Source organism: Rhipicephalus sanguineus, chromosome 8, assembly GCF_013339695.2.
Source record: "Rhipicephalus sanguineus isolate Rsan-2018 chromosome 8, BIME_Rsan_1.4, whole genome shotgun sequence".
Taxonomy (NCBI): Eukaryota; Metazoa; Arthropoda; class Arachnida; order Ixodida; family Ixodidae; genus Rhipicephalus; species Rhipicephalus sanguineus.
The window spans coordinates 167,587,254-167,614,434 of NC_051183.1; the positions used below are offsets into that span (position 1 = coordinate 167,587,254).

At 47.3% G+C, this 27,181-nt stretch overlaps 1 protein-coding gene across 2 annotated transcripts in view; it reads left to right on the forward strand.

Moving 5' to 3' along the window:
* Window positions 1–234: 234 nt before the first annotated feature.
* LOC119402466 (putative phospholipase B-like 2) overlaps window positions 235–27,181 on the forward strand; it is a 333,446-nt gene continuing 306,499 nt past the window's right edge. For both annotated transcript variants that reach the window (XM_049418655.1, XM_049418654.1), the window contains exons 1-3: window positions 235–460; window positions 6,393–6,643; window positions 12,160–12,262. In XM_049418655.1, the coding sequence (XP_049274612.1) occupies window positions 12,186–12,262 (77 nt within the window). In that variant the 5' untranslated portion in view covers window positions 235–460; window positions 6,393–6,643; window positions 12,160–12,185. The remainder of the gene's footprint in view (window positions 461–6,392; window positions 6,644–12,159; window positions 12,263–27,181) is intronic.

The window sequence follows — 27,181 nt, forward strand, 5'->3', positions numbered from 1 at the left end:
TAACAAGGCTATAACCACGATAGAAACGGTCGAAGAAGTCTAGTGACGCTACTCCCATGAAAAGTCATCGCGTCTACTTTGAATGAACAATGGTTCACAAAGTGCGCTCTTTCCGATCTAGTCCCTGATATTGTTACGCGTCCTACCATATTACAGAATATATGAAATCACCAGTAACTAATGCGTGGGTGTGTACATAGCCGTATTCCCTTCACGTATTTGAATTGTCGCGCAGGTACGCAGTCGACATCGACCTCAAGGTTGCCACTATGAAGGCGATCGTGGCGCTGCGACTCTCCTGTGCGCTCACTGTGGCGCAACTGGTGAGCGGGACTGGTCAACAGCGACTAGTGGCAGTGTCGCTGGACGTGCGCGAGAATAAGCTGGTCGCCCACAATGACTCGAGCGCCAAGGACATAATCGCCGTATGCGCATTCAGTGACAGCCGACTAGACTTCGGGTAAGTCCCAGGGTGTGCTTGGCCGAAGGTAAAGCACCACCTCACGTGCGCGTTACAACGTGTCAGTGCGCGTCATATAGACAGTGCATCGCGTTCCTATACAGACAAAGGGCGCGCAGCTACACGTTTCACGAGTTGCCATGCGTCACCATGGTACCAACCAACCGAGTGGTTTAGCTGAATACCACCGCTCACGGCGGCATAGATATTGGGCAGCCATTTATTTTGACAGAAAATAATTCCTCAAGGAATAAAGTGTGCCTCTTCCTCAATAAGAACGTGTTACTGGGGGAGTTGGTGAATACTTGAGAGCATCTTTATTTTACGCTAAAAAAATGCGCAGCTTGCACTAGGCGCAAAGCTGGAACCATCAGCTGAGCTAGTGTTCCACCTAGCTAAGTTTTGCTCAGTATTGCCAAGTTTTGCTAGTAGTACTAAGTATGTCTAGACTTGGCTAGACATGTCACGTGACTAGCTGTTACGTGATTTTTGGTGGGAACATGTCACGTGGCTAGCTGTTACGTCGTTTAAGGCGGGGATGTGTCACTTGACTAGCATTACGCGATGTGTTGGAATTTTAGTCGCGTGACAAAATGTTGCGTGATTTTTAGCCACACGAGTAGTTATATGATGTTACACGATACTAGTCACGTGGCTAGCTACTTGGTGTTACGGGATTTTAGTCACCTGAGTGTTACGTGGTTTTTGTCACAAGACTGGACGTTACGTGGTTTCAGTCACGTGACTAGATGTTACGTGATTTTTGTCACGTGACTAGTTATTACGTGATGCTTCGCACTAGTGGTGCCAATCTTGAAGGGAGTGCGGAGCTGGGCGGCCTTTTTGTTTCTCTTCATTTTTCTGTTTCTTTCTTTCTCTTTATTTCATACCTCTGTTTATTCTATGTCTATTTTGTCGCTGTTTATTTCTTTTCTTTTCTTTCTGCCTCTATGTCGTTCTTTGTTTTTCTCACTCTTTCTTTGACCTTCTTTATTTCTCTCTGTATATTTATCGCTTCCTTTTTCTTTCTATCTCTTTCGCTCTCTTTTATCTGTGTCTATCTTACTGTCTATTTAAGTCTTTTTTCCCTTTCTTTCTCTCTGTGCTTTTATCTACTCTCTCCCCTCCTTCTTTGATTCCTCCTCACCCTTCTCTTTCCCGCCATCTTGCTGTACTATAACTAATAAGTCTATGCCATGCTCCGCCAGCGTGGCTGGGTAGCCGAGTGGTTAGGACACTCGCCTTCAAATCGTGGGTACGCGGGTTCGAATCAGGCTGCCTCATCAGAAATATTTTTCGCACGATTTTTTCTTTCTTCATATCTTTCTGTCTCTCTGTTCTCTCTCTCTCTCTGTACTCGTTCTCTCCTCTCACCCATCAGGGTTATTACAGGCCACGCCGGAGAAATCGAGGCACGTGTTTTGGGAGCGAAGAACGAGATGAACTTCATGATGATAATTACTGTTCGCACTACCCGGCGCAACGAACAGCTTAAAGAGCTCCGTCCTTAAAAGACGAACTCATGAGAGCAGACAGGACAAGCGCTACCAAAAGCTGATTTACTACCATGGGTTGCAATGAGTTATATAGCATAGTGATGTGCAGATGAACAGGGCGCATATTTAGACAAGAACACTTGTCAGGTTGCAGAGATACGTTGCATCAAAAAACCTTACCTCGCTTTTATGAAAGGAGATGGACGTGTCGCTAGCACAATCAGTTCCTTTTAACATGAAAGTGTTTTACACCAGGGTCCACCAAAAGTTTCACGGCATATTTCCGTCACGTAAATACGTCAGCAAAATGCACATCATCACAAGGCAAAGAAAAAAAGAAAAATGTTCCGTAAACGCGCGTCCAACCCACGACATCTCGGTCCACGACAATAGATGGCGGGCGCTCCACCAACTTCCCCGTGGTCACACATGCAAGAGGCTTCACGAACGCGCCTTTTATCTCTCGCACTTTCCTCTCCCAGTGCTCGCGATTCGCGGGGTGATGTCGCCTTCTTGGAACGGCAGAGTGGAGTAATGCATGCCTCCGCGATTAGCTCCGGCAACGCGCCGTTGTACCGCTGCCATGGCCGTCCTATTTGACACGTTTCCAAAAGAAGTGTAATTTTGTCAACGCCTTAACACACCGTAAGGTGCCAGCTTTAGCCCAAGCCTTGCTCATACTATCCATACATATAAGGAATAAATAGTTTTGCGACGCTAGCCTGACTGTCACACCGCTTTCCCCGCTCGAACCATACGAAATCACGGAGGGGAGAAATGACGAGCGTCGCTTTTCCCGTCGCGTTTCTAGCCCGGCCGTGGTGTGATCTTTCTGTAAACTCTAACATTCCGAATGGCGACCTTAGCCCAAGCTGAGCGTTCATTCACCGACGCTCGTCTGGCTGTCACACCACTTTCTCTGATTACGCTCTCCCCGTGCGAATGGAACGGCCTGAGCAACACTAGCAACGGCGCGTTGGCGGAGTGAATCACGGGGACCAGGACACTAATCACGCGGCCCATGACACTAACAAGCGCCGACAGCGAGCGTTTTGGTAGTCTCTGCGCGGCGGAGGCTTTCTCTGCGATATTGTAGCAAGTCCTTTATGCGACGTCGACGGTGATAATATTTGGTGACGACGCAGTTACGTGATTCGCCATTCGGGTCAGCGTGTGACGCCTCCTCGCCAGCGTATGGACGCTTCCAAGTGTACTAACGGTGTTTCTCCGCCATTTACTGCTTCGAGTTCAACGTCACACACAAATAAAACTGCTGTAATAAGCGCCGCACAAAAGCAACGACATCGATGGTCTAATGTCGTGCAAGTGGGTGCTTTGGTGCAGCGAGAGACACGCCTGCAGCAAGCGGAATGCCTTCTCGCGTTCACGGCTCGAGCTACGAAGTCTGCCTCTCGCGTTCCTGAAGCGCTGTGCGGTAGTGTATGCGCGAGCAAAGGCGTAGGTTACCCTATTACTAGGAAGCACACACCTTGGCATTTCTCTACTCAAATGACGACATTTGGAATGCGTGCATATCGACTAGTGCTTAATATGTGCATGCCGAAGCCACCTTTGCGCGGGATTCACCATAGGCTGTGTGCAGGTGTTTGTAGACTACTACAGCTACCACAAAGGTTTAATCATGTTTAATCATGTTGGTCGTCGAGATGGCGATGTGCCGCCAGGCGTCAACGTGGCTGCGTCCGCATCAAGCTGTGCTGTAGCTGCCAAACACCAATAGAAAAACTACTTCGGCGTGGACACGTTTCGCTTTCGTGTTAAACCATATTTTTTTTTCTTTATGTGACCCGCCTCTCAGAGTTCAGGCGCTGATCTGCTGTGGCTTCTATCTAAAAGCTCAAGGTGAGCGAAAGAAGTAGTGTACATCGTACCACTGACGTGCGGAACGCCACTTATGCAAGAGACGTATGCATTTCCGTGTCTCGCAGTGTGCACAAGCTTCCGTTTCCTTGTAGGAGAGTTCGTCTTGCACATATTTAAAAGCTTGTTTGGCGCCGTGAACATAGCTTTGATGCAAGACCGTTGCCCAACATTTTTAGAATTATGCGAAAGTTTATAAAATTACACCACCTTTTCTTTCTCACTCTTTTCTCACGCGACGACTGATGACGATGAAGAATTATGGCTCAGCCCTTTGTAATGGGTTGGAAGCTTTAAACGGCCCACCAGTTATGCAATTTTCATTGGGTGACGCCCGATCGCCATTTCCCTCTCCCGTACGTCATGCTGTATAACATACATTGACGTGGGAGAGAGATGGGGGGGGGGGGCGAAGAACTTTACTGAGACCCCGAGGAAATGGATCATGCGCTTATGGGCTTCCTTGGCCACCAATACAAGTGCACTTGCGAGGAACCCACTACGCTATAAATCATTGTAATTTTTGAGGAGTAGGGCAGCAGGCACTCTGCCATTTTTCGTCATTCTACGGAGAGCCGTCGTACCTGCTAAACGCATGTAAGACATTATGCGCACTTTGTTGATGCTGTGCCTGATGACGATGAAGAATTATGGCAGAGCCCTTTGTAATGTGTTGGAAGCATTCAACAACCTACCCGTTGCGCAATTCGCATTGTGTGATGTCTTGTTACAGAATTCGCGTTGTGCGACGCTTGGTGCTTATTTTACTCTTCTACCACGCTATACTGCATATGCTAATGTGGTTCCTTCCCGACATGAAGCCTGTATAGGACCTTTTTGCAAAGCAGTTTCAAGCACCGGCATGGATCAGAGGTTGAATACTGGGCTCCCACGCAGGGGGCCCAGGTTCGAACCACGTTCCATCCTGGAATTTTTTTCTTGTATCGAATAATAATATCTGGGGTTTAACGTCCCAAAACCACGAGATGATTATGAGAGACGCCGTAGTGGAGGGCTCCGGAAATTTCGACCACCTGGGGTTCTTTAACGTGCACCTAAATCTAAGTACACGGGCCTCAGACATTTTCGCCTCCATCGAAAATGCAGCCGCCGCGGCCGGGATTCGATCCCGCGACCTTCGGGTCAGCAGTCGAGCGCCATAACCACTAGACCACCGTGGCGGGGCTTTCTTATTTCGAGCGATAGTGCTTACGGACACCGGCGGCGGCGGCGGCGGACGACTACGGCGCCAAAAACGGCCGGTGAAATGATCTCATAACAGCTTTCGCTGTAAAAGATGACGTGTTCCACCGCCAATCAGCTCACCGACGGCCGACGAATGTGATCGCCGCTATTAGAGTACAGTGTGTAGTGCTGGTAGTACTCATTACTTTTCATTTCCTGGGCTCTACCGCCCAGTAAAGGCCTTCGTCTTTAACAGTCTGACTGCCGCCTTATTTATCGACACGACCACGTGACAATATCGCAGCTTTGGCACGTAAAATTAAAAGACACTTTGTAAAATCCAAAGTGTGTTCGTCGAAAGCCTGTAGCTATTCGACTGACTACGCCATGGTATCGAGGGAATCCACATTCTTGGGGCGCTTCTCCGAACCGCTTGCCTAACCGCTTGCCGCTTGAGAGCCATCCGACTAACTCGATTGCTGCAACGAGTCGATGTGCCGCTGTGCCATCACGTGATTGCTGAGAGAGTGCGTGGGGGCACGGACTGACGCCGCCGCTGGACGCCGCCGCCGCGTTGCGCAACAGTTGCGCAACGCGCGTTAGAAGGAGCAACGTGCAACTGTTGCGCGTTGACGGACGGACACCGCCAACGGACGCCGCCACCGCGTTGCGCAACAGTTGCGCAACGCGCGCTTGAAGGAGCAACGTGAAAGTGTTGCCATGCTCCGCTGTGCCATCATGTGATTGCTGAGAGTGTGGGAAGAGAGGCCACAGCTGGCACCGTTCCAGGGCACGGACGGACGGACGGACGCCGCGAGTATGAGACATTAAAGGCTTTCGCCTTAAAACTGCAATAATTATTATGACTGTAGCACATGTTCAGACGGCTGCACCACTACCGTATAAACTTTCAGCGAGGCCATTATAATGCGGTTTCTACCACTGCACTGACCTTGCGTACGAACATAGTCACATGAACGCGCCTTGCCCCTGACTGATTTTTTGTTACGTAGGAAGGAGCCCTCGCCAACGAACGATGTGTGATAAAGAATAACGATGTTTTTATTGTGAATACGATTTGAATCCACCACATTATATTGCCATGACATGGATTAGGACATTGTCATTTGGTTACACAATCAATAGCTGCCTGATCATGAAAAATTAGCACAAAGTAAATATCTTGTCGGTGCTCCTGTCACAGCGAATGTAATGAATTTGGTTCACGCGACAAGTGTGCGACAAGCGTACAAGCATGTACCCGTCGTAAGAGAATTTCCATTTATCTAACTTGACTTCGTTGTTCTCAGAAAGCATCTTAGATTAGAACACCCCTTTTCTTTGTTAATGTCTTCTGCGATCCCCACCAGGTGGGCCTCAGTGTTCGTGAAGACGGACGGCCGCTACAAGGACTCTCAGCAGGCGTTCGCGGCAGGCTACGCCGAGGGCTCGGCCACCAGCCTCATGACTGACCAGCATTATGCCAACATGTATGCCCACTATTGCGACCCTGATCCGACGTTCTGCACCCGACTGTTTACTTTCTACAAGGCCAACTTGCAGTCGCTGCTCGAGAACGCCGTCCAATACGGCTACAAGGACCCTTTCTGGCATCAGGCATGTCTCCCACGCATTCTTCCTGCGAATGATCGCTACATTTCAATGCAAGACTATTTCAAAGTTATACTGGTTATACAACACGAGGAGGGGATAAAAACGCCAGGCCTGCGCGAAAAGCGCAGCACAGTCACAGCGAAAGCTTGAAGAGCGGCATTTCTAGACCCCGTTATAAACTCGCTTGTGGCTACTAATACAACTACACTAGCAACGTACCCACTACGCCACAAATCATAATTTATGTGAAGTTCGGAAGCAGCCACCATGCCATTACTCGTCATTCTGCGGAGAAGCGAGGTACCATCTGTAAGGCATTATGTGCAGTTTCTTGATGCGACGGCTGATTACGATGAAGAATTATGACTGAGCCTTTTTTAATAGGTTGGAAGCTTTAAATGACCCACTTGTTACGTAATTCGCATTGTGTGACGCCCGGTCGTTATATCACTCTCCCACCACGCTTCATAACATACGCTAACGTGAGAAAAAGACAGAGAGGGGGAATTAACTCTATTGCGACCGTGAGGAAATGGATCATGGGGGCCTCATGGGCTTCCTTGGCAACCAACAGAAGTGCACTTGTGAGGAACCCACTACGCTATTAATCATAATTTTTGTGAAGAAGCAGCCACTACCCAATTTTTCTTCATTCTGCGCAGAACCGTGGTACCTGCTAAACACCTGTAAGGCATTATGCGTACTGTGTTGATGCTGTGGCTAATGACGATGAAGAATTATGACAGAGGCCTTTGTAATGGGTTGGAAGCATTCAACAGCTCACTCGTTGCGCAATTCGCATTGTGTGACGCCTGGTTACAGAATTCGCGTTGTGTGACGCTTTGTTATTTTACTCTTCTACCACGTTACATTACATATGTTAATGTGGTTCCTTCCCGACATGAACCCAGTATAGGGTATTTTTGCAGAGCAGTTTGAAGCACCGGCATGGCTCTGAGGTACGATACTGGGCTGAGGCCCAGGTTCGAACCTCGTTCCATCCTGGAAATGTTTCTTTTTTTTCTTCTTTCGAGCGATAGTGGTTACGGACGCCAGCGGCGGCGGCGGATAACTACAGCGCCAAAAACGGCCCTTGTTGTGGTCTCATAGCAGCTTTCGCTGTAAAAAGCCACCGTAGAGACGCTTGACTGGGCTCCCACCCAGTTATTATGTCGCTAGAAGTGCACGGATGCGGTTTCACACCTTTTCTCATACGGAATCATTTCAGCTGGTGCCCGTGATTCGCAAAGCAGTGCGCGTTGTACCGTTCAAAACTCTCCTTCCCTGAATTAAATTGTGGCCTTTTACTTGGTGGAGCGTTGAGCTGATCACACCGTTAAAAAAGGGCCCCTATTAAATTTGAACACCTGGCGTTTTTAAACGTGCACATAAGTCCAAGCACGCGAGTGTCCTAGCATTTCATTGGAGTGAACTTGGGCCTGTGGTTTAGCATTTCATGATGACGAAGTGATGGCAAGGTCGGCACCGTGACCGCTAAATTAACAAAGCAGCGCGATAGCCACTACGCTATAGCCACGGGTACACGCAGCGATTCTCTTATGATCAAGGGATAACCTGAGGCAAATTGCAACAAGAATCCAGTTTATCGCCCCTGCTTCTCAACATTAAATGTTTCAGCAGTAATGCTGCTTGTGTACTTGGTAGATAGGTCTGATGAACAGGAGAAGGTGCCTCAAAGAGGCTCGCCGACATTTCGATAGGCGGACCTGTCTTTGTCAAAAGGAGCCTTGTCATCCTTGGCGTGCTAATTTTAAGTGCGTTAGCTGTTGACGTCATGTCCCATGGTGTCGCTGGTGGTAATTGCCATCTGGAAAGAAGAAACAGGAAAGGGGATGACCCTTTCCTGCTGGTGGTGATTAGGGCACCATAATTGCCGAGATAAGAAAACAAAAAAAAATCACAGTTTCGCATGAGGACGGAGCAATGAATGCGATAGCAACAAATTGTAATGTTATACGAAGCAAGGCTAGCAGCTAACTTCTTTGGAGCCGATCTCGCTAATCAACAAAACGCTGGTTTAAGGGAATACGGCCACTCCACGGAACGAAGCGCTTTTCATGCAGTCACTTCTCTATACGCGACGTAAGCGTTGAGAGCACAGCAAGTTCACGAGCCGCCTCCTAATTCGTGTCGAGATAGCGCGCGCGCCAGGGACAGCGCCCTTCGAGCGACGCAGCCTGCTTCCGCTCCCATAGCCTCCCTTCATGCTGCTTACGAAAGACGAGCAAGGCGTTTCCTCTTTGCTCGAAAAGCAATCGACGGTCGGCTCTGTCGACGGCAGGCCTCGCACGCGGGCTGACGCAGATGGATATATACCCTTCGGGGGAGTTTGGTGATTTTTTCATCTTGCCGTTGTCCATGCACCACCCCAGCGCCGCCCACTTTTCGTGACGTATTCTCATTCTCCGGCCACAGAAGCGCCGCCCGGAGGGGCGTAGACGAGCCGCCATGTTTACGCCACCTCTAAGCAACGCGCGCAGGACTTGTATATCTGACTGATATTGGCATTTGCGTGTGAAATAATTGCGTCAATTGGTTTTTGCTGCGCGCTTGGTTGCTGAAACGGTAGTTCTAAAGGAGTCCGATCGCTTAAGCTTCCAAACAAGTCGTGTCACCACAAGCTTGATGCAAGCTTGTGGGCCCAGGCTAAACGTCTAACTGATTCTGATTATCCCACGCGCCTGTTGACCGCCGTCGCCGGAAATGTGAGCAGGAACGGAAGGGCAAACGCCGGGGACCTGACAGCCGCTACTAAGGCAGCCAAGGTTGCTGTAGTGCCCTACATGCACGCCATTTCGCATAATTTGCGAAGGATAGCGAGGAAGGCCTGTGCGAACGTGGTTTTTACTGCTCCCGAGATTACAAAGGGATGTGCAGAAAGGTAAATGCAGAGAGTAGCGGGAAGCGGAATTGCGTGATGAAGCACCGGGAAAATTTTGTCAATTGCAGTCGAGGAGTTGTGTATTGTATCCCTTTGACATGTGAACGCGTATACATAGTCCAGACTGGAAGGTGTGTGAACCAAAGACTTAGGGAACACCAGTACAATGTAGAAAAAGCTGTATCTGGTCATTCAGGAATTCACTGTCAGAGGTGTGGTTGCGCCCCAATGTTTCCAAGTACACCTATTCTCGGTAGGGCCCGCGGCAGAACCACGCGGGAAATAATTGAAGCCTACGAAATCGGCAAAAGGAAAGAAAAATGTGTGAGTGTGCCTTCTTTGGCCCTGTAAGCTAAAGAAAAGATGTATCTGGAATCTTTGCTTTGACGTTGGCGGGTGCAGATTGTTGTGATTAGTGATGACACGTGCAGGCTTTGTGCTGTATCTTTACATGTTGTTCTCTCGGTTTTATCGATTCACTGTTATTGTATAAAAGGCATGTGTGATCGCAAATAAAACCATTAGTTGCAGGTTAATAATAATATCTGAAGTTTAACGTTCCAAAACCACGATATGATTATGAGAGACGCCGTAGTGGAGGGCTCCGGAAATTTCGACCACCAGGGGTTCTTTAACGGGCACCTAAATCTAAGTACACGGGCCTCAAACATTTTCGCCTCCATCGAAAATGCAGCCGCCGCGGCCGGGATTCGATCCCGCGACCTTCGGGCATTAGTTGCAGGTTAGAGCGGTGTGTGTGCGTCCCTCTTCTCTGTCCTTGTCGTGGTGCGCTACGCCATACGAATTATGAATCCCAACCAACTAGCCCGGAAACGTGCCTTAGCAAACAAAGAAGCCTCCGGATTCGAAATATTCAGCGCAACAAATGGAGCCCTACCAGCCACTCCTAGCTATGCGGCGTACACCGAACGCAGTAAGCTGATATGTAGTGCTTATATTCTTCAACACTGGATAGCGCGTATTCGAATAGGACAATGAACACAGATGCACAGGACAGGCGCTACTCGCAAATAAGCTTTATTCAGAAACGTTTCCCTAGATAAACAACAGGGATGGGCGGCGGAATTGCGCAGTTCGCTTGAATATTGCTGGCAGTGTATATCGAAGCATCGCCACATTGACGAAAATTATGATTCCTTATGTGGTGCGGTCCTCTCATGCTCCCAAGCTTTGAAAATAATTCTGATACACTGTAAACAGGAGTTGAAAAATCTGCGCAGGTTGCACTAGTGGTGCAAGGCTGGAACCAACAGCGGAGCTAGTTACGTGGCAAGAGTTGCATCTGGCGAACACCGGAGTAAGGGAGCTTTAATCGAGCCGTGTCGTGTGATGCATGTACGTGAGGCGAAAGCTGTGTAAGTCGGCGCCCAACTGGCGCAACGGTAGGGAGACGGGGAGAGAGCGGCGGGGAGGATGCGACGCCAGCACACCAAATTTTCGCAGACCTTTAACGTATATTGAGTCACGACATACATCGATGTCCACTCAGGTGAATTCCTTAAGGGAACCTTGTGTTGCTAGCCACATAGAAAGAAGTTCGTAGTTGAGATCTGCTCCGCTAGGTGGCACAACAATTCCGGCTGGTACATGCGTTTTATAAAAATTTCTACTAATTACGAGACTCCAATTATAACTTAAGACACACCTTAGTGCCCGCTCTGTCGCATACATCTCTTAGCTTAACCTATTCCGTCCATTTTTATTTTCTGTATTTTTAGCAGGGTCATCGGACAACTCGCACCGGCGTTAGGCAAGTGGTCTGGAAGATTGCAACGAGTGTCACGCGGTGCTCGTGCCACCGAAAAGAAAATATTACAGGTCAGCGAACGAGAGCCTTTTAAAGCCGAGATGAGGGCTCTCAGGAAGACGCGGTCTGATGGGCTCGTATTTAATGCCATGAAAGAATAGACTATTGGGCGCGTTGGTAATTCATGATGAATGAAAACAGCCCGAAAAAACGTCAGACGAAGCAGGCTTCAGCGGATGAGCGGATGGCAGTACCGTTAACTCGTGAAATTATCGAAGCAGGAGTGGTAAATAAACTAGGTGACATGTGTGTTAACGCACCCTCCAATGCGCTTCAGAATTATGAATTTTGTTAGCTTGTAGAGCTCTAACGAAGGTGTGATTGTATGACTGACACGTGTCAGATGAGTCGTGTGCTTTCCTTTTCCTGCATTGTTCCCTATCCGTCGCCTTGCATGCATGCTCTCTTTTCGCTGAATTAAATATGGTTGAGAGTCTGCGTTGTTTGCCTGTGCTTGTCTTGTCCCATTTTCTAATCTCGTATGCGCTGTTAATACAGCGCACCTAATTGGGCTAGTTGGTTCTGCATGTCGATGATGTGGGTGCGCTTTGAAGACGCGTACAGGGAAGTGGCAGTGTGTGTCCCGTTCTTCCCTGTCCGCGTCTTCAAAGCGCACCCACATCGTCGACTGTTAACACATTTCCGATTGACTCTTTGATGACACCGATGATGAATGAATGCTTCACATGGAACAATGTGCTTATTTCTTTAAGGCAAAGCTTTGCCCTATTTTATTCTCCTCCTCTGGTGCCTCTTAATAATGCCACAGTTAGTAGGTCATCTCTCCAGGTAGAGCTGGCCGTCCTGCAGATTTCGGGCATGCAGCGGGGCTTGACCGGAGCAACAACTATCCGCTACGACCCGTACGAGATACCCACCGACTTCGAGAGGCTCGTGTAAGTCGTTCTCCTCTTTTTTCACATGGAGAGCGATGGCTCGCCCAGTACGATTGGCAAGGCATGTTTTTTCTAACTAATCGAAAGCTACACATAAGTGTTATAATCGCCGTAAGTGCACATATTCTCAGAAGTCATGCATGCAATTTTTTCGGTAATCTAAAATAATTAGCCTAATATAAAGGTGAAAAAACACTATACACACGCAATAATCTAAGTTTCTTACGAGCAAGAGGAAACAACAGCATTCCTTGTAAGCATCAGCAAACACGACGAAGTAAAAGGCAAAAGTGCTATTGCTGATTGCACACTAGCGTAAACGTCCGACCACGACATAATTGTTGTTTCTCAGACGGCAGTTCTTCTCGAAAACATCGCTTTTTTTTTCTTGACGATGAGCTATCCACTTGGTTAGAATATTGCTGAAAGACGCTGAGTGAATTGACATTTCGAATCACGGGAGTAAGTAAGTTCTGCGGAAGCCATATACCTAAAGGCAGCTTTTAATTTTAGTTTTTTTTTTTTTTTTGGAACAACTTCAAAGCGCCAAAAACAAGGACAGACGAAAAAGAGCGGACACAACGAGCGCTAAGGGGATAGGGCGAGAAGGAGGGGGGAGGGACTCCTGGCCATCAACTGCATGAGTTTAATTGAAAAACATCAGTGATACTGCCACGCGCCCTTATTTACTTATTTTCATGTGATCGGGTTTCACCAGAAAAAAAAAATTCGGCAGATCCCACGTACCGTGGGAATCGATGTTATGCGAAGCATGCGCAGGAAGGTGATTGTGTCGCAGTTTTTCACATTGCGCGAAACCTTACGGAATGACGCTAGAGATATGTGCAAATTATACACGTACACACATATTGTGAAGAGGCGCACATGTATTATATAACCAGTTGTTTACAGTTGCTTAACGATGCCAACAGTAACATAGGTATTACCAACACCAAACGCAGTAAGCTGATATGTAGTGCTTATATTCTTCAACACTGGATAGCGCGTATTCGAATAGGACAATGAACACAGATGCACAGGACAGGCGCTACTCGCAAATAAGCTTTATTCAGAAAAGTTTCCCTAGATAAACAAACAGCCGAGTGGCACGCGCAGGCGCACTGAACGTACGTTACAGTCACAGTTGCAGTTGTTAGAGTTGCGTTACAGTTATTTTGTTTATATGTTATGACGGAGACCGCACGCACGTTTCACGAACCCGTGTGCATATGTGGAAGGGGTTCTTGGCAGTTCTTGATTAAGGTCATCATCACCGCGATCAGTGAGCACCAGCAGCTGGACAGAATTTGCTATCGGATTCGTTCGTGATCGCGGCTACGAACGGTCAAAGTGTAGTGAAGTGCGAGTTATAGTAGAGCTAGTGAAAAACGCAGATGGCTATTACGAAGAAATTATCTATGACTCCTTCTGTGCTGGATGTGGCACCAAGGTGTTGTGATGCCCTGTCCACATCCAAGCAGTCTTTCATGCCGTCTAAAAACCAGGCGTTCTTGGGTTTTGATAAATCAATTTTGAAGTCATAGGTAATCATGAAGGACATGGTCCTCTCGGCAGAGCTATTGTACGAAGCATTGACCCCGGTTTTTGCATAATCCACATGGTCGACGTTGTGGACCACGTCGACGAGTGGATGGTAGCCCGGAGTCTTCTAGGGAAGCTCTGTCTTCAGCTCCCTAACTTTGCTTGCGTCGGCCGCTGTGGTGTGGTGGTTACGGTACTCGGCTGCTGACCCGAAGGTCGCGGGTTCGATCCCGGCCGCGGCGATCGCATTTCGATGAAGGCGAAATGCTAGAGGCTTGTGTACTGTGCGATGTGAGTACAGGTTAAGGAATACCAGATGGTTGACATTTCCGGAACCATTCACTACTGGCGTCTCTTATAATCATATCGTGGTTTTGGGACGTAAAACCCCAACAACCACTTTCCTTCCGTGTCGATGTGTATGTTCGCGGCTACTGCGTTGATTGAGACTACGTTATCACCTGTGGCACATACCCGCTTAACATGAACACTGGTATGCGGGTATCTGCCACACGTGACTGAGGGAAAAGGTTTCATGACGTACGCGACAGGTATTTTGAGTTATTCATGTCATCACCGATGAATCGTGTTCGTCGTACACTCATGCTATGCTATGCAAATTTTGGTATATTACAACCTACGGAGACGACCGGGAGAGCGCCCAGACGTAAGCGGCTAGATAGATAGATAGATAGATAGATAGATAGATAGATAGATACGTAGATAGAAACGCCCAAAGTGCCCGAGGTTCGCTAAGAAATGCTTCGCATTTAAAACTGTTAGCACCGCTCGGCGCAGGCCGCGGCAATGTTTGGGAAGCTTCGCTATTTTTTCAGTTGTGCAGGGCGCAACTCCAGCCTGTTACAAGCTAGGAATAAACATAAGCTCCGCCCACAGATGTCGCTGACCCACCCAGAGAGAATTTGCATAGACGCCATCCACAAAGGAATGTTTATTGAACCAGTTCACGAAAGCGCTGGAGGGCGATTCCAAGAGAGATCGAACATGCCTGTCCGGTCGATATTTTTGCTTTGCCTGAGTTTTTTATATGTTATGTGGGCACATTCAAAGTGCACGGAACCGAAGTTTTTATTTCCATGAAACGCTCCCAATGCGCCAAAAATATATTTGAAGGTGGCGGCACGGGCCTCCTATTTTTGCTCACTGCAAAGTTTTCGGATTTCACGGCCGAATTTAACGCGAACTATAAATGATGTGTCGAAATATTTTTTTGCTGGTTTTAATACGCATTACTGTAAATTACATCCATGGCATCTGAAAAGCCTTTCTGAAAAGGAAGAAATTGTGAAAAAAGGGCAAACACGGCCGAAATAAAAAAAAGTGTGCTAAGTTAGAGGCGCCTTGGCGTCCTTCCCATTTCAAACAGAAACTTCAAAACGGTGTCAAATATAGAAAAAAAAACCTTTGCAAAATTTATACGGAAGATCGTTTTGCTACGGGCAGCGTAAAAAACGAAAACAAAGTTAAAGAATCGAGTTTTTCGAAAAAGGTCATTTTCAAAAAATAAAATAAAAAAAGCTCCGGTCTCAATCCGGTCTCGATCGCTTCCTGCATTTCCTTGTTCCACCAACTTTTTGGCTTCCTCTTTTCTTTCCAGCAAATAGTTTTCTTCTCTTTCCCTATCTCTTTCGTCATTAGATCTAACAGCGCACTGTACTCCCAGTCCTTGCCTGATATTTTGCCTACTTCTTCCTCGACTCTTCCGGCTATATTTTCTATTTTTTGTCATTTAAATACGAGCTGCCAGACTTTGATTCCATGTTGTTATTTCCAGTTTCATATCCCATTTGTAGTGTTATTCGTTTAAGATCATTAGAGAAGCTTTTAATCCCATCCTCGTATATTCTCATTTCTCTCAGTTTGTGGTAAATTCCTTCAGACGTGAGACAATAATCAATACTTGACTGTTTGTTTCCGACTTCCCACGTGATCTGGCCGTCACATTTAGGCCCCGTGTTAACTACCTCCAGACTATGTTGCTCTCAGAGATCTAGTAATAACTTCCCATTGGTGTCTGAATATCCCTCAAGGTCATGTATGTGTGCATTCATGTCCCCTAGAAGGATGATTTGGGCGCCATTACTAAATTCCTTAATATCCTCACTCATGCAATCCACTATCTCCCGATTCTTTTCTCTGCAGTCATTTCCCGTCCACAATTTGGCAACCCCTAGCCACGTTTTCTTTCCACCTACTGTGCCCAAACCCAGAGGTGCTCTGAACACGTCTGTTTCATTCTAACCCTTTTGGCGCCGCGGTGAATTAGCACTCATGCACCCCCACCTTTCCTTTCTGATGTGATCCTGTTGCACCCTTCCCAAACATAATTTTCAATATGTGGTGGCTCTTCCAAGTCTCTAAGGTGTGTTTCTGTAACCGCATAAAAGCCTATCTGTTCTTCGTTTAACTGCTCCTCAATCTCTAACCATATTGCCTTTTTTCTGCCACTCTGCATGTTTATGTAACTAATTGCAACACGCACCTTCTGGCTTTTTGCTTTACCTTTTTTCTGGTTTTTTGCAATACTACCTTTCAAGCCGTCCTCCTGGTTTCCTTCCCTGTTACTAGCTACCACGGACTCCGAAGGGCCCGCGTGACGCCAGAAAAGCTACTGCGCGTCCTGCCAGTCCCTAGCCCACCTCATGACCCAGCCTCTTATCGAAGTGAATTCTGTCCCTTTGGAAACAACCCCACCTGTGTACCTGCCTGTTTATATCCACTACCTCGAAGCCCTTCTCTCGACTAATTCTCCATATCTCTTTGTTTGCGTCCACAACAGCTCTTTGCAAGTTGCCGTTGCGCACTGGTACTTCCGGTACTGTGCATACTGCAATTTGCACCTTGGGTGACACGGCGCGCATGTCCTCGACCCTTTTCACCAAGGTCGTCGCTAGTCCTGACGATTCTTTGTTCAAGACGTCATTTAGCCCTCCCGCAATTACCACGAGGTTACGTCTGTTAGTTTTAGCTGCGCGTTTTTCACTTGCTTGCCTCATGACTACTCCAACGAATGTCCTGGGCACGACCCTGTCGAAACTCTCTTATCGCCTTTCACCCTCTCTTTGACTGCCTCTGCGCATCGGACTAAATTTTAGTGACCGGCGATGATGACCTGCTCAGACATTCCTTCTGAAATGTGCACCTGGTTGCTGACTAGGTTACTTGCGTGAGTCACGGCTGCCGCTTTGTACCCTCCCTCCCTCAAAACTACTTCCCGGAAGCTGGGCCCTGTGACCACTGAACCTGCCTTTGTCATGCCTGATGTTCCCTTCGCCTCTCCCCCACGGGATGTCGTCGCCCTAACGCTTCCGCCGTCTCCTGCGTCTTCTTTCTTCACTTTGACGACCTTCGATAGGCCCTCCTCGGCTGACCTGAGCCTTTCTTCCATGGCCATCGTTTTCTCTCGCTCTGTCGCCAATGCATTCTCCAGCTCTGCGATTTTCGCCATGAGCCCACTCTGGACAGCCATCATGTTTTCCATTTTCTCCTCGAAGTCGCATTGTCTACAATTGGCGTCAGCTTCTTCTGCTTTGTCATACGCACAAATTTCTATCTTCCTACCTACCCGGCACCATGAACACTTTACGGTCTTTTTACCATGGCCAGATCAGTTCACCGATGCCCACATGTTAGAAAACTGTCACAACAAATAATCACGGCGTACTAAAATTGACTGCCCTAAGCCAAAAAGAACCGCAGTAATCAATAGATACGCTACACTTCAAAGCACCTGTGCATGCACGTGTCTGTCTACACACAGATCTCAGCCACGTGGTGGCAGAAAAAACAACAGAGTACAAAGTACTACACAGAAAAAAACCGTACAACGTAATAGACCCAATCAAGCTTTACGCTAGCGCTTTATGTACTCATAAAGCTACAGACAGATGCAAGCTCGAATCATGCAAAGACACTTACCTGTCACTGTCGTTCCGGAGCTCTCTAAAAACACGTCCTTCCTGCCTGACTTCCTGCGCACTGACTTCTCACAGCCATGAAGCAAGGGCCCCTGGTGGCATTGGCGTCGATAACTGTTACTATTCACTTGTTTATTTATAAGTTAATTCAGAAACATTTTCAGGTGTATAATGTAAGTTAGAGTAACCTGTCTATTTATTTATCGGTAATATTCGAGAAAAGCAAAACGAGCTGCATGAGAGTGCTGCGTGTGCGCCCTTGTTGCCCGTTCGAGAGTGGAAATTTCCATGCGGCAGGTGGAACGAAAGAACTTGCCCGGAAGAGGACAAACGTCTACGAACACGCCCGTGGGAGGCGCGATGTTCAGTTGGCAAAAAGATAACACCACAAGTCGATGAATTGGATGCGCTTGAAAGACGAGGACGAAGAAGAGACGGGACACACAGTGCGCACAGTGCGCATCCCGTCTCTTCTTCGTCCTCGTCTTTCAAGCGCATCCACTTCATCGACATGACGAACCAACTGGCCCAACTAAGTGCACTGATAACACGACAATCACGCTGACGTCGCTACGCTGTTCAGATGTTGCCTGAGTGGCGGCGTTCACGCGTTCGCACGCGGTGTTCCTTTGAAAACCGCCGCAGATGCGTTTGTGACGCCATACTCGTTCTTGTAGCCGTTTTTATCAGCGCTACTATCGTGCGCTCCGCACTCTGTCTTCCTATCATGACCGCCGTAGGGCGAGCTTGGAGTGCACTCGTGTACCCGAGAAGCTCGGGCCATCCTGCATAGCACCCTAGCTCGCGAACTATCGGAAACATTTTTTATCACACGAAAAGGCGACACGTGCGTCAGCACCACGTCTTGATCTTTTCGTGCCAGTGAATATAATATACTAAACAAAAGGTGATAGTCCCGCAGAAAGCCCACCATAGCCGACTGTTCCCTTACAACTGCGCATGCGTTCGTTGCCTTCTTTTGCTATGAAATGCAAGGCGTGTTATTTGAATAAAAACAGAGTGAGCGGCCGTCCTGCCATGCACTCTTGTCAGCACTCTTGTCTTGTCCTTGTCAAATGTAGCGCTACAAACTTTAAATAAAAAAGAGTGCAATAATTATTTGTACATTCAGACTACACTACTAATCGTGACTAAAAATTAGAATACTGAAATTAAAGTGTAACCCAACGTGTTTCTTCTTTTTCATTGATATTTTTGTTATTGATTCATTGCTGCTATATGAATACGTTTCGGGCTAACTGTTGCCTTCTTCCTTTTTAGTGGAACGATGGTTAGTAGTGGGATTTACCCAAATTAATAATAATATCTGGGGTTTAACGTCCCAAAACCACGATATGATTATGAGAGACGCCGTAGTGGAGGGCTCCGGAAATTTCGACCACCTGGGGTTCTTTAACGTGCACCTAAATATAAGTACACGGGCCTCAAACATTTTCGCCTCCATCGAAAATGCAGCCGCCGCGGCCGGGATTTGATGCCGCGACCTTCGGGTCAGCAGTCGAGCGCCATAACCACTAGACCACCGTGGCGGGGCGATTTACCCAAATTCTGCAGCAAGTACGTTTGTATGATGATGATAGTTTCTTGCAGCCGCCGTTGCTTTTCCTGTTCCCTAGTGTTAGGCTAACTAATGCCTTCTTGTTTTTTAGTGGACCAGTGGTGAGTACAGGTGAAACCCGCAATAACGAAATCGGCGGGGAAAGCACAGCATTTCGCTCTTGCGCGAATTTCGTTGGCACGAGAATGTGGCAGAAAAGACATGGAATTTACAAAAAAACACATTTTATTTCGGAAAGTCAGTAAGCTTGCTTTGGCGGGCCTTACCATGCAGCAGTTTGATGCCTCTCGATCGGGAATCTCGTTTGCCACAGCACAAAGTTACGGCGGCACTGCGCTGTCACCAGTACCGTCATCAAGTGCGCCTACAGGCGAATCTTCTTCCGGCTCCGCTGGATCAGCGCGGATCAGCGCAGAATCGTGGACAGCAAGCTGCACGCAACGCCGAATTCTTCGGCGGTGTTCATTTTTTTCCTGCCCTTTTCACCTCACTGATTATTGCAGCCTTATCTTCCAGCGTGATGAACTTCGGTTTTTTCGTTGGAGGCGGCATCTTTGCAGGCAGGGAATTCGGACGAAGCGATCGCAACACACAGTTCACGTTGCACCAAGCGACCAAGCAAACGCTCCACAAATGGCTCCACACACGCGACCATATGCGCGCAAAGCCGACAAAGCCAAGCACAGAGCCAAGCCAACGAACGAAACTCCATGAGGAATGTGGATTTGGCTACGTAGTCCGCGATAACAAGCAGATGTTTCGGCAGGCCATCGTCATCATCATTGTCGCCAGCTTTGGTTTTTTAAATGCGAAGCATTTCTTAGCGAACCTCTGGCACTTTGAGCGTTTCTATCTACGTATCTATCTATCTATCTATCTATCTATCTATCTATCTATCTATCTAGCCGCCTACGTCTGGGTGCTCTCATAATCGCCTCCTTAACTTGGTGTAGACCAAAATTTGCATGGGAGGGTAAGAGGATTTGACGAATATGATTGCCGGGTCATGACATGAATAACGTTAAAATCCTGTCACGTACGTCGTCAAACCCTTTCCACTAGTCACGTGTGGCACATACCCGTTTACCACGGGCCGCGGTGTACGGGTATGCGCCACAGGTGATTGACAGTTTATATCCACCTAGGAACGGCGAGAACATTGGTAACTTACATGCTAGAGCGTTAAGGAAAACCAACATCGGCAGCGTTGACTCAACGAATGGAAAGAATGAAAATTAAGATCGCAGCAGGAATCGAACCAAAGCATTCTGCGTGGCAATCAGGTATTCTACCACTGAGCCACGCCAGGTCTATAAACTGGTTTGGTAAAACAGCCTACGCAGGCGTAATAGCGGTGACAGTCAATTGTGGTTGTGGTGCTGGCTATCTAATTTTACAAGAAAGCAATAAACACTACATGATACTCGTATACGATGGGTACTCCTACGATACAGGCGTCATATCAGATCAACGTCTGTAGTTCCAGTGTTGGCTCCGCTTTTATAGCAGTCTAATAAACTTTACGTTTTTATTCTATGATTCAGCAAGCTATATTGAAGCATTGCTCGAGCCCGGAGGAATACATTAACGAAAGTTACACATGATATCCACATCACCGCACCGTAAAGTGCACTTCGTCCACCAGAACGACGCAGTGGCCTCTATTTCTAACGAGGCTGGGCGATGGCCTCATGCTGACCGAGGATGATGTCAGATTGATTGACAGCCGCTTTGTAGACTTGGCTACGTAGGACACATACGCTCAGGTAGTGTACGAATACGACAAACACCATCCATTGATGTTGGTCTACGTAGCACAATCCAGGCCTACCAGCCTCGACGGCCTATACCTCACCAACGCGAAGGCTGACTTCAGGTTCCGACATGTCGCCAGCTCTGTCGACAGACAATTTGTCGATGAAATGACCGAGGCACCCACGAATTCCAACAGCTCTACTATACCACATACTTCACCACACATGGACCCCTCGTCACCACCATCACGACCGGATCCTACAACAAGTCATGACCAGCTGCTGGTGCTCACTGATCACGGTGATGACGCCCTTGTTCAAGAACTGTCAAGAACTTCTTGCACACATGCACACCGGTTCGTAAAACGTGCGTGAGTTCTCGGGACACGTATAAGCACTACATATCAGCTTACCGCTTCTGGTGTTGGTAATACCCACGTTGCCAGTGGCAGCGTTACCCAACCGTAAACAACTGGTTATATAGCACATATGCGGCTCTTCAACATATATATGTGTGCGTATAAAATTTATACAAATCTTTAGCGTCACTTTGTAACGTGCCGCTCAGTAAAAAAGCTACGCCACAGTCACCTATCCGCCGCATGCTTCGCATAACATCGACTCCCACGGTACGTGGGATCTGCGGAATTTTTTTTTTTGTAAACAATAATGGCGGTTGCTTGTCAATTGCACTATAGCGATAGTTTTGCACAATTTAAGTGTAGCATGAATGCATTTCAGCAGTTTTGGAATGTAGTTAATGTTGCGAGAGTAGTTTATTTGCGCACTCGTGTTTCAAAAATTTCGATAATGAGGGACCGCGGTATGAATATCTTTCGTAGTCGCGAGTTACGAAATGCAGTGACTCCTATGGGCGTTCGCAGGTGCTCCAAAAATATTTCGTTGCGGTGAGAATTTCGTTCCCTCGGGATTTCGTTATCGCGGGTTTCGACTGTAGTGGGATTTACCCACTTTCTGTGGCACATACTCGTTTATTTTTCGGGATAGGGTCGGACACATTACGGCCAGCTGAAACAGCTTGGCTGTTAAAAAGCACCGCACGTCTCAACAAGGTGGTCATCGAATTCCATTTGCTCATTTCGATGACGTCAAGCACCTTTTGCGTGTGTCAGGTAGGAGACTTTTTCTTTAGACACATGTTCATGTCACTGGTTTTGTCCAAAACTTTATCTTCCTGGCAAATTTCAGCAAAGCCTACGCCATCATTGCTCAACTAAGCGTATGAAAAAGTCCGTAAACAGGGGGTGGGTGCTCGAGCCGACGTTTCTACAAGTGGACTTGTCTTCTTCAAGGCTCGAACTAAGCGTAATAATTTATGGAGCGACAATGAACATTTGACTCATAATATGCGTAGCATATACACTGGCAGAGAAAAAGTACTTACGGTTAGAACGGAAACCACTACATTGCACAGATGAAAGGCAGGCACACCGCTGTCCTGGCGGCGGAGGCTGTATTTATTCTCAGGTTGTAACCGACTATAGGCAAATTTATTCGGGAGTTCACGTGGTTCACGCGAGCACTAGCGTTAACACTAGAAGGTTCGATCACTGATGTATAAAAGACAACGCTTCCGCCGACCATCAATTTTGCCTACAACCGACGATTGTGGCCTATCTATCTATCTATCTATCTATCTATCTACAACTGTCGTTTCGTGAACGCTTCGTTCAATCATATATATATATATATATATATATATATATATATATATATATATATATATATATATATATATATATATATATATATATATATATATATAACTTGGTTAGGGAGGGTGGCTAAAACTAACGCCAACGTCGCCGTTTGTTAAACTTTCTCTGACATCCTGGTTTAAAAACTTCTTGCTTAATTCGGTCGCATATGCCGCAAGCGCCGTAAAACGACCTGACTTTGGCCTGCGAAACCCTTGGTGATTGGCTTTGCACGTGAAAAATTGTTCACGCTGGGCAGTTGCCACTGCCGCAGCGCACCACTATAGTTCAGGAACTCCCATCTTTCCGGCGCGCAGTTAAAACGCTGCTGTGAACGGGTGCCCGAAGACTTTTGGGCACGGGGAACCCATGGCGATGAAACACAACATTACCGTTGTCAGAGGAGCCTTATTGCTCGACATAGGGAAAAGAAAACTAGCTACCGTACCACCTTCTGTTAGGAGGTGAGGACTGCCGCTGCTGACTAAAATGGCGGCTCTTCTATCAATACGCCTGCGCGCCTATAAAAGCTGAAACAAAAGCCACTCCCGAACAAGTGCGTCATGAAGCTGTCAGCACGCCGTAGCGTTCCTGATTTTTCCTTTGTCTTGTCATAATTCGCGGTACACATTGCGTGAAAATATACTATTCGATATGCGATTCAATATTAAGAATAAATTTCACTACTCGCACACCCCTAATATATATATATATATATATATATATATATATATATATATATATATATATATATATATATATATGTGTGTGTGTGTGTGTGTACAGAACCAGGTGTGTTGCATGACGAACATGTATGATTCAGTGTTGCGGTATCGGCGCCTCCATTGCATTTCAATTCCTTTCCGGGGAATTAGAACATGCCGCGATTCCATTCCTTTCAATTCCTCGGAATGAAAAAACTTAGCCCATTCCCACTCCGGGAATTACCGGGCAGTTCAATTTCACTCCTGTAATTCCTCGACGTAGGAAAGGTATCTTGATAGTTTTGTCGAGTTAAGAATGAACGCCCCTGCCGCCACGGTGGCCTAGTGGTCATGGCACTCGTCTGCTGACCCGAACGTCGCAGGGTCGAATCCTGGCCGCGGCGGCAGCATTTTCGATGGAGGCGAAAATGTTTGAGGCCCGTGTACTTAGATTTAGGTACACGTTAAAGGAGGCCAGGTGGCCGAAATTTCCGAAGCCCTCCACTACGGCGTCTCTCATAATCATATCGTGGTTTTCGGACGTTAAACCCCATATAATATTAAGAATGAACGCCTCATAAAGCAGATGTCATCAGGTTCATTAAGAACTGCAAAAGTACGCAAAACACGTTACCAAGGTCGAGGGATAGTAGCTTGGTAACCTATCTCGTGCAGTACAACCACCCTACCAATTCCCATAGGGGAAGTTCTCCTGCTACCTATAGTATTTGCATGGTCAGCATGTTTGAACGAATGGTAATGTTTTAATATTGTTTAAGTTTATATGTGTTAATGCTAAAATGACGACATAGCGCATTTTTGTGCTGACAAAAGTAGTATTGAAGAAGACAAAGCAGTTTTGCCACGCGTCTGGAGCGGTCGTCAGTATGGAGAAAACTAAGACGGAGACGAAAGGAACACATAGTGCACAGGACGAGCGCTCCGTCTTTAGTGCTACGTCAATCACGCATGCACTCCAACTAGCCCAACTTTCCATTCTACTAAGATTTGGTTAATGAGGAACAAAACCCTCTAGATCTGCTGGTATTAGTTGCAACACTGGGCCGCACTGCTTGTCAGCACTCACGCTTGTGAAGCGCGCGTCACAAGCATGGATAGGCTGAGGAGAACTTTCTGTGTTAGCCAGTGCGCAGGTATGCAATGTCTTCCTTGTCGCAAAGATTATTTGCGTATGTCAGGTACTGAACTGCTCGTGAGATAAGGATCAGGCTGTGCATAGAGTAGAACAGACTGTTGGGCTAGTTGGTTATCCATGAACTCTGAAAGAATATGCGCTAAAATTGACGAACACACAAAGAGCAGAACAGCGCCAGTCCTTTGTCTGTTCTGCTCTTTGTGTGTTCGTCAATTTTAGCGCTTATTCTTTCAGAGTTTGTGCATAGAGTATTCGCCACTTTCGTGTGGGCCTATCAATGGGAACCAACGCGCAGAGGTAATTTGTTTCTCCGTTCAGTATCTGCTGGGATAATGCATTTGTTTGTACACTAACTCGTGCCTCGGTTTCTCTTTTACAAATTGGCAGATAGTTCACACTTTTACACCACGCCTACCCTTGGCTCTGGCTAACTAAAGGTGCACCTAGAGAATGCGTTGTCGCCTTCGACTTCGAACAAAACATGTACTCAGGTCTACATGACTGATTTGAGCATGATATTACAGTAGTAGTAATTAAGGGTGCAGCAAAATACGGTCCTCCCCAATGCCCTCATTGCTTTATTGTTAAATTCGAGGCTCTGACTTACTAATTCTTGAAGTTTGAAAAACAGCACATAGACGAAAACGTGCTGATTTTTCGAAAAAGACGTAATTCCATTCCCATTCCATTCCGTGCAAAAGGCGCCTAATTCTATTCCCATTCAATTCCTCCAAGTGTTGTCCCCATTCTATTCCGGGGTCGCGAAAATGTGGAATGATTCCGGAGTCATTCCAATACCGGAGTGGCAACTCCGCAACACTGGTATGATGACAGGTCGTAACAAGAAAATCATCATTATGCATGTCATGATTGCGACATCATCATGATCTATATGAAGCAGTCTTGGTGCTCAATAACTCAGGAACGCCTCAAGAACTATTAGAGAAGACTTGAAAAGCGCAAACGACGGAAACGGAACGCGTACAACAGGACTGGCGCTTTTGTATGTGTTTCGTCTCCATCGTTCGCGCTTTTCAAGTTTTCTCTAATGATGGACCAACTCGCCCCAAACCAAGGTATTGTTGCCTCAAGAACATTCGTTTCCGGAAAGGGTTTGCACTCCAGGCGGTTTGAGGCTTTTCGCATTGGTTCACGCTCACCATATAGCTTTGCTGCGATCAAAGGAACGAGGGCTCAGTTAAGGTATAACCAGGACAATGCAGTAGAGTAGAGTAGAGTAGAGTAGAGTAGATCCTGGAAACTCTGGCACACACCTACGCTGGGGGATTGGCTAAGAACCGTGCGCTCTCATCATTCCCTCACTTTGTCCTCTTCTGTGTGAGCTCTGCACGTACCTGCATGCGTACAAAGTAGCTCTTGCTTTTTTTTTTTCAATTTTACTCTAATTCGGCTCGGCATAGCAACCGAGCAGCGGTGCACTCACTGGATGCAGCTGACCAGCTTCAAGGAACGGCTGCATCTTTCTCAGTGGTAACTGATAAAACTTTTCGAGCGCTGTTCGCTTTTTCTGCGGAATCAGTCATCCTACACTGCTGCAAACGTGCAGGGGTGATTCTTGACAGCTGCCCGCCAACATAGTCCGACTACCTTTTGCCTCTTTTAAATCTACATGCAGACGAGCCTACAAAGAGACATGAACATAATATGCCTGGTGGCAACAGCCTTCAGTGTGCAGCTGGATAGATACGCTGTACGTTGTCTGGTCCATCTTCGTTTATAGCGTAGTTCTTAGGCGCTCCTTCCTGCGTTAAGCGGCGTCGGCGTCATCGTAACCGGCAGAGCGAACGAGGACGAAAGAGAGCGAACGCGGAGGATGAAAGACGGCGATAGCGAGGAAAGCGCGAGGAAGAGGGTGGACAGTGGCGAGACGAGAGGTTCCTCTCGGCTCCCGTGGCGCCACAGTGGTGCGCGCCGTAGTGCGGTTGCTGATGACGTTATCACTAAGGTATGCGACGAGGGCGTCCACCGATACCATACATGGAAACAAAGCGCTGCATGAATGGAGGCATGTCTACGGCGACTGTTGTGGAACGCGCCCACGCGCTGCCCTCCGTGGTCTCCCGGTTAGCGAGGCAGTCTAGCCTCAGCTTATCGCAGAATCAAGAAACCCAAACAGCTGCCCTCAGAATTTGCATTAGGCAGTATCGTAATCGTCAGTGAATTTTTTTTCTCTGACCTTCACTTCACCTCCCCACGCACAGCGTAGCCAAACAAGGAAAGTCTTGTCGACACCCTGAATTTTGTTTGTCTCCGTATACCCGAATTCAGGGAACAAACGGGGGTTAAGGATATCATAGTTGAAATCAAGAAGAAGGAATGGATATCGGCCGGGCACGTCGGCAGGATAACCGGTGGTCATTAAAGGTAACTGACTGGATTCCAAGAGATGGTAAACGCGTGAGGGGGAGACAGAAAATTAGGTGGGTAGATGAGGTTAAGAAGTTTGTAGTGTTGAGGCGTTTATTAGACGGCAGTCGGCGACGATGCTCAATGGCGACAGTCAAGCA